The 8,428-nt window shown below is 34.1% G+C and overlaps 1 protein-coding gene across 1 annotated transcript; it reads right to left on the minus strand.

The window, feature by feature from the left end:
• Positions 1 to 1,651: 1,651 nt before the first annotated feature.
• Positions 1,652 to 2,959, minus strand: LOC109217875 (protein MIZU-KUSSEI 1). Its single transcript, XM_019382164.1, has one exon. It carries the CDS (start codon positions 2,863 to 2,865, stop codon positions 2,077 to 2,079), a length of 789 nt encoding a protein of 262 aa, XP_019237709.1. The 5' UTR covers positions 2,866 to 2,959; the 3' UTR covers positions 1,652 to 2,076.
• Between the last annotated feature and the right edge of the window lie 5,469 nt (positions 2,960 to 8,428).

The following is an 8,428-nucleotide window of genomic DNA, read 5'->3' on the forward strand; positions in this document are numbered from 1 at the left end:
AATTATATGAAAATGAAATCACAACTCATTTGGTAGAAAACAATAACAATAATTACGCTTCAATTTCAATTATGTTGGATCGTTCATATGTATTTTCAATGTTCATGTTACTCCATTTAAACTCTATTTCAATCCAATATTATATAAAGCTTGAGAAGAAAAACAATTTTCTTACCAAGCTAAGAATTTTCTATATTTTTTAGTGACATAGACGAATTCTCTAAAAAATTTGAAAGACTTCTAGCTAGGAAACGTAAGACCTAGAGTAAACATATATATATGACTAAAACTTAATCGCAAAATAATTGATATATATATATATATATATATATATATATATATATATATATATATATATATATATCTGCATGAATTCTATGAGATTGTAAATTTTTAAAACAAGTTCTAAAATTTTAAATTTTCTTATAGATGCTGCAGGTTTTTTCTATCTTTTCTCTTGTTGCTGTGAGAGGGCGAGATTATGAGCCTTATGCTGGATATCAAGGAAACAATGACATAGATCCCATAGTCCATGAGCAAAATGAACACAATGAATCACTCCGTAGGTCACAAAGAGAAAGAAGATCTACCATCTCTGTACCTGTTGTACATGAAAAGATGGTAAACCAACCTATTCATGTGAGGGAGAATCAAGGGAACAATGACGTAGATCCCATAGTCCCCGAGTAAAATGAACACAATGAACCACTCCGTAGATCACAAAGAGAAAGAAGATCTGCCATCTCTGATGATTTTATTGTATATGTGATTGAAAATCTTAGTGATACTGGAGAGTTGACTAATCCTTTATCATATGCTCAAGCTATTTCCCATAGAACTTGACCGATGAGATGTCTACCTTTACCACGTATTCAAGAGGCAGAATACGCTAGAGTTTTCTAATAGCTAGGGAAAGGGGGTTGACCTCTATTTATAAAGATTGCCTACCCATCAAAGGCCAATAGTTATTGGGCTTTACTTATCCACACACACAATATTTAATATTAGGGCATTTATTTATCCACCACTTGGGCCACGTCACTATCCTTTCAGGCTATAACCAATTAACGTAAGTCCAAAGTCCAACAAGATACTGCTAGGTAGGAAGCACTTTTGGTATTAAATTAGTAATATATGAAGATGTTGCGATTAGTCAAGTTTGCAGGATAACTCATTCGGCAATTTTGGGCAACTTATATAGAAAAAAGACATAAGAAAAGAAAACAAACACACGAAACAAAAGAAAGCAACAATATTAAAAACAAAAAACAGACGGTTGCTCATGTTTTGTGCAGCTACTTTTCAAAATATGCCTTAGACGAACCTTTTTCTTGGTTTCCAACCGTTCGGTACCTGCATTGGTCCCTACTGATAAATTTGGATTCGTGTCGGGAAATTTAAGCACGACTCTAAAACCAAAGCTGAAATCTAAGAAGGAATACTTATTACTCCACTATTAACTCTTGGTAGTTGGCTTAAATGAACCTAACAGACACAGTCATGTACCTGAACTTCTAACGAGAATTGATGTTTCTTTGTTCTTCATTTTCCAAGTTTCAATACTTCCATGCCATCAATTTTCGCAATCGGTGCACCTAAGTGTTTTTAAAGTATTATGTACGTTAAACACAAAAACTGCAAATTTTCCATATAAAAAAACTTAATTTAAGGTAAAACTATCTTTTTGAAGCAAATACAAGTCAAACCAATTCAATAATTCATACTCCATGGAATTTCGGAAAGTGAATCCTCTCTTTCAGATCCTGGCCTTGGTAGAACTTGTCTTTGTGTTCTAGACATTCTAGTAGCTCTATAAACAAAAATAAAGGGAAAAAGAATTTGGCTTTCCCTCTTAGTTACCTAAACCTTCAAGGGTTACATATATTGTACGAATCACTGACTCGACTAATTTGGATTATCGTTTGGAATCTTTACGCAGGAAGTTAAAGCATTTCCTATCAAGAAGCTATGTTTTTCATTATCAGGGCTCAAATCCGAGACCTAACGAAGGAATCTGAACTATCCCATTACACTTCTTGGTGATCTCTATCATACAAACTATATATTCTTTAAGTTTCAATGAACTCTAACAAAGAAAATACTCAATTCTTGACCAGATGCACCATCAGGATTTATCATGTAAAAAGCTTCTGAATCTTTTGATCCAACCACCCTATCAAATCTTACTCTCATATAAGTCATTTCTCCATCAGCAGCATTCTCTTTCTGATCAGGTGGACAAGGAAGAACACCTGCACCCATTGAAACTCCTCTCAGTAATTGCATCACATGAACTTCATCATCTGTCATATTTTTCCTCCTTATAGAATACCCAAATTTCCTACCATTACAATAAACAGCCCAAACAAACTCCTCCAACACCTTCTTCTTAGGTGTTTTTGTCTCACTTTCAAGAGCCAATCTTACTATATCTGATCCCATTTCTTTGTGAAAAACTCCAGTGAGCATCGGTAACTCGATCACGAAAATGGGAAGACGGTGTGGATCTTCTTGAATAGCTAGACTAACTCTGCCTTTTTTGTAACCAAATAAAGTCCCTGTGGTTGCTTTATCAGCTAACATTGGCTTTCTTGGACGACCTAATAAGGCTACCATTTTGCAACCAGTTGTTAACATGGGAAGGAGTTTAAACATACGAAGAATGCCACCACCACTACTTGAGGATTTTCTACTTTTCTTGGTTTCTGTATTATTTGTACTACTATAATTGTGATGATTTTTGGTACTATGTTGGAGTAATGATAATAAGGCAGGGTTTTCCATTTGGTTGAATGGGCTAGAGTATATAGATGACATATTGTGGTGAGTTTGTTTAGGGTTTTGGTTCTTGAATTGGAAAGCCATTTCTTGAATAAGGAACTGATCAGAAAGATGAATCTTGATGTACTGCTATTTATAAAGGATCTAAGTTATATATGTGGTTAGTGTATGAATTTGTATTAGTGTATTTTAACATCATGTAAGCATGTCTTATTTTCAAATCATTAATCCAACTATTGCCAACGATTATATGTCGGTATTTTCCTCCGTCCCAAGTTTATGTGGCTTTGTTTGACGTGTGATCTAAAAGAGAAACCAAAAACAATTGTGCGACTATAAGGATAAAATAGAAAGTCTAAAGTTACATTGTCTCTAAATATAGAAGTATGACATTCTTTTACGGTTAGCATTATAACCATGGGTTCAATTGAGCCCATAACTTTCGAAGCGCGGGGCATAAATTTATTTGTAAAAATTCATACATTATAAGAAATAATAGATATGAACCCATAACTATAAAAATATAAATGGGTTCAATGCTAAGAACCTTAAATGTTGAATCTATAAAATTTAAATCCCGGATCGCCTCTGTTCTTTTGGACATATTAAAAATAAAAGTATAACATATAATGAGACATAGGAAATACTATTTAAATAATTTAACAGTATAAAAATTCCTGTACTGTATCAATATATAGAAATTGAAATATATTCATTACATTTGTAATTGTTTGGAAAAGGGATAAAAGAGAAGTTAAGAAAAAGGCAACTTGTTGGTTAGGTTGTACTTGTAATCTTTTTAAGTGGGGAATGGAAGACATTACTCCAAGTTGGTTAAAGTGGAATAAAGAATTAAAAAAAAAAATGGGGGCCTTTTTTAATTTTCTCCTGGACGTTCTCTTTTGAGGGGCCTCCCTTGGCCTTTGGATAAGTTCTTGGTTTGATTTTCAACTACATTTGGGAATAATATCTTATTGGTTTTATTTCTTTATCTTTAGCATATTGTAATGTTTAGAATTGCAAATATATATATTCTTTTCTCAACCGTATTTCTATACTTCGGTTACAAACGGAATAAAGTATTTATAAATAAGAACTTAGTCTATTATTATTTGTGGGAATTTAAATAGATTTATAGGAGTATAATATATGAAGTTATGGATAATTGTACCGCAGGGCCGGCTCTAGTGTGTTGAGTTGTAAGGCATGTACCTTAGGTCCCCAAATTTTTTGGGGCTCCGTTTTTTAAAACTAATAGGTTTATAGACATTTAAAAAATGTAATATTTAGTACTTTTAATATAAAAGTAAAGTTTTTAATATAAAAGGAAAGAAAGCTCTTTAGATACATATAAGTAAAAATTTGACTTAATTAAATATGAGTAGATGAATAGTTTTCCCAACGTTTCAATTTTTCACTTCTTACTCCTTCATTAGATAACGTGTAAAAATTTTACTCTCCATTTCTTAATTTTTCTAAGTCAATCTTTCTTTTTCAGATCTCTTCATATTTCAGAAACCCTGCATATTTTCTGTCTTTCTCTTTAATATTTTTACTCACCTTCTTTCTCCAAGGAATTTAAGCTTCCAATAGTTCTATAATTCTATTGCTTTATAAAATCTAATCTAAAATTAACAATATCTTAAGAAAGATTAAATGAGTTGACTATATTATCAATTGAAAAATTATTAGGGAAAATCGACTATAAAAAGGATTATTAACACTCTATATATATCTCAGAAAGCTAGAAAAACATGCTTTAAATAAAAATATATCATATAACTTTTTTTTAAAAATTTAGGCCTCATATTAAATTTTGGCTTTAGGCCCCGCATATACTTGAGCCGCCCTGTTGTGCCGACGTCTAATAGTTGTCATTCTGCTCTAAAAATACTAGGATTTGGCCTGAGAATTTAATGCTTAACAAAAATTAATGTTACATTCCACATTCGAAAAATGTACTTTGATCCTAAGTAAGACCAATAACAAGTATAGACATATTTAGAGCGGATTTTGCGAATCAATTCAACTTCTTATTATTTTCGATTCAAACTCTACCAATAATTACCAAAATGCCTCAATTCCAAACAATTTGAATTGAGACTATCAATATGAATCTTATTGACTATATACTTAAAAATAATTAAAACGTAAATATAAGCCAGAATAATTATTATATGAAACTCATATAAGGAGAGATTTATAAATTCTAAAAACGAGATATAAACGAAAACGGTCCCTAAGTCAAATTTTTGATGTGACCAAGTTGATTGAGGAATAAAAATATTAAAAGGAATTTGGAAAGTGATAAGATAAGGATATATGGTCACACCACCAATTAATTTCTTGGGAGTGTGGGGAGAAGAAGAAGAAGAAAAAACACTTAAAGAAAAAAGTGTTCTTTTTTAAGTGATACTACTTTGGTATTTGCATGTGCCTCTCTGATTATCACATGGAGTATCAACATCAATTCCCTTTATGCTTTTCTTTTTTCACTATCACTATAGCCTATAGGTGCAACTCATCTATCCCTAAAACTTTGCTAGCTACTTCCTCTTGTCAATTTCAAACTCACTTTAATTTGTTATATCTAAAGTGACTATCCTTTTCATCACTAGCTCCATCAAATATATATCTCAATTTTTCTTTTATGATCTAGACTAAAGACAAGACTGATTACTGAGCCTAAGAGGTGCCTTGAGCTCTATTGCAAAAGTCAAGTATGCTAGCAATTTTTGGTGAATTTGTATGTTCAAGAGTTAACTTTTTTCCGTCGGGGAGAAATTAGCTACGAGCATATTAACGATAGAGGCAAATCCATGTCGATACGTCACTAAATAAGTTTAACAACGAAAATATGCTGCTTAGTGACAACATTCAACCATCGCGCTAATTTTTGTTATTATGGTGAGATAATCGTTTACAAAGTAGTGTGATAAGCTAGTAACATAAAAAAAATAAAAAAATAAAGCAGTACTTTTAAAATATATTGTTCGTATAAAAATTTAAATTATTAGTGCATGTAATTGGAATTCGTTATTTAAGTTACGCGAGACACCACCAACTTATAAGCTTGATTAAACGCCTATCTTACACCCCTTTAGTAAAATTTAATCAATTGTAGCAAGTTATACATGTGTTAATTGCTTTTCACTCTTGAAGAAAAGATCCCTTGTAACTATAGCCTTCAATGATATTTTCCATAACTCTTATCATTAATCGGCTGTCAAATTATTATATTGCCCTTTTGTATATGGCTGGTCCATATATATGCTAAAGACACATCATATCAAAATGGAGACATTGATACTCTTATTGGTAACTCAACCAAAAGTACGATGCTACCATATGCTTAACCATTAGACAATGTGGCCAGAAATTCTTTTGCGTAATGGGATCGCAATTATGGACAGGCAGTGGCCTACTTAATGCCACACCCTTATCATATATCACATGGATCATAGATTGAAAGGAAAAAAAGTTGGTGGTAATGTCGATGAAACTTGCGCCATGAAATCACATGAACTTGAGGTCAGCAACATAAATATAAAAAATTTATTCGCACTTAATGTTCACATTAAATCACATTATTAATTACAATTAAATAATATTGAAGCATAAAGGTATATTAATTAATTGCAATATAAGTAGCAAAAACTAATATATAAAAACATATTATCTAGATATATATTGATTTGACGTAAACAGGGGATTTTGAATATATATATTTTTCCACTACAAAATGTGGCTTAGAAGCACACAACATGACATGAGGCCACAGCATACCAAAAGGAGACAAAGGAAACCTACTAGGCTAAGACTCTAGTTTTCTTCCTTAAAAATGAAAGCAGACAACTATGTTTGGCTTCCGGTGAAACATTTTCGACATAAAATATCTTTATTAAAAATCAATTCAATTAAAGAAATCATCTTCTTAATCTATGAAAATTTTGTCTTCCAAATTAGTAATAGTGTCTTATTAAATCAGTAAGGGAAATATATCTTTTATATGTTTTTCTAGTTCTACCATGGTAAATATTAGGCAACATAGCAGAAGAAGCATATTATTTATGAATAGTGCAAGTGACGTAAATAACTTTTATTAAGTTCTCAAAACTAAAGGGAAAAAAGCTAATAATAATCCACCAAATTTTTCATTGTAAAACTGGCATGTCTGCCCACTCGTATAATTGTGCTAATGATGGGTCCGATTCTTTATGCTGCTTTCAGAGAGTTTGATGTTACATTTAACTGATTTTACTTTGATTGGGATTGGAGCACTTAGGGAGTGTTTGGCAGGAATGAAAATATTTTCTTGAAAAATAAGTGATTTTCTTACTTCTTTTTTGATATTTGGGTACTTAAGAAAAAAGTTTTTTGAAAAATATAATCTACGAAAACACTTTGGGAAACGAAATGGGTGAGAGCACGGGGAGGAACATGGCAATGAGGTCTGGCCTAGGGTCAAGGTGGGAGGTTGGGGCAGAGTGGGAATCGGGGTTCGGGATTGGAGTCGGGATCGAGGACATGAGTCGGAGTTCAAGTACGGGGTCAGAGTAGGGGTTTAGGGTTGGGGTCTAGATCGTGTAGGGGTATAAGGTCGGGGTCAAGTAGGGGTCGAGGTTTAGGGTTAAGATCGATAATGAGGATCAAGCTTAGGGTCAGGGTCAGGATCAGGGACAGGAGTCGAGGTCGGAGTTCGGGGCGAGTTTCCAAGTAAGGGTCGTAATCAAGTTCTAAGGTCGAGACCAATGATTGGGGCCTAGGTCAGGAATTGGGGTCGGGGTCAGGGTTGGCATTCAGGATTAGGGGTCGAAGTCAAGGTGAGGTCGAGTTGGTGTGGGGGTCGAGGTTCAAAGTTAGAGATTGGAGAAGGATCTTGATTCTGATCCTGGATCCTTATTCCGACCCCAACCTTGGACCCCAAACTTCAACCTTGAAGAACTTGACCCTAACCCTGATCTCAATCTCGATCTCGATCCGGACTCTGAATCGCGATCCTAATTTCCACCACTAACTCTGACCTCGCCCTCTAAACCCGACCTAAACCCCGACTTCGATCCTGATTTCAATTCCTGATTCTGACCCGAACTTAACCTTTACTACGAACTTCGATCACTAAACCCGACCAGAAAAACCAACCATGGTCCTACCCCCAACCTCAACCCCCAACCTGACCCTAACCCCTAATCTTGATCCTTAACCCAAAACTAGGGGAAGGGGGCCGAAGGAGGAGTGGGTGGTGGGCTGGGGGCAGATCGTTGGTTGGGGAGGGAGAGGATGGGGGGTTGGAGGATGAGCGAAAGGTGTCGTGGTGGAGGTATGTCGAGAGTTTGGGGGCCAAAGTGGCGAGGATATGTACATTTAGGGGCGAGGGTAGGAGTTGGGAAGATTGAAAGAGAGTTTTTGCAAATGTTTTCCCCCTCTAGGTAGGAAAGTCATTTTCTGCATGAGTTGAAAAGGAAAATATTTTTCAAAACATTAAAGACGACGAAACATGAAAAATTAAAAAAAATATTTTTCAGAATATATTTTTCTTCATACCAAACACACCCCTTAGTTCCAAAGAAACTTTGGTTTTTTAGAACGATTGCTGATGCCCCCTCCTTCAAAAAAAAATCCACATGGTGTTTACCAATGAAAATAT

Source organism: Nicotiana attenuata, unplaced genomic scaffold (assembly GCF_001879085.1).
Source record: "Nicotiana attenuata strain UT unplaced genomic scaffold, NIATTr2, whole genome shotgun sequence".
NCBI classification, from domain to species: Eukaryota; Viridiplantae; Streptophyta; class Magnoliopsida; order Solanales; family Solanaceae; genus Nicotiana; species Nicotiana attenuata.

Bases quoted from the DNA above. Each gene is read 5' to 3' on its own strand.
- LOC109217875 (XM_019382164.1), bottom strand. From the start codon at position 2,865: ATGGCTTTCCAATTCAAGAACCAAAACCCTAAACAAACTCACCACAAT.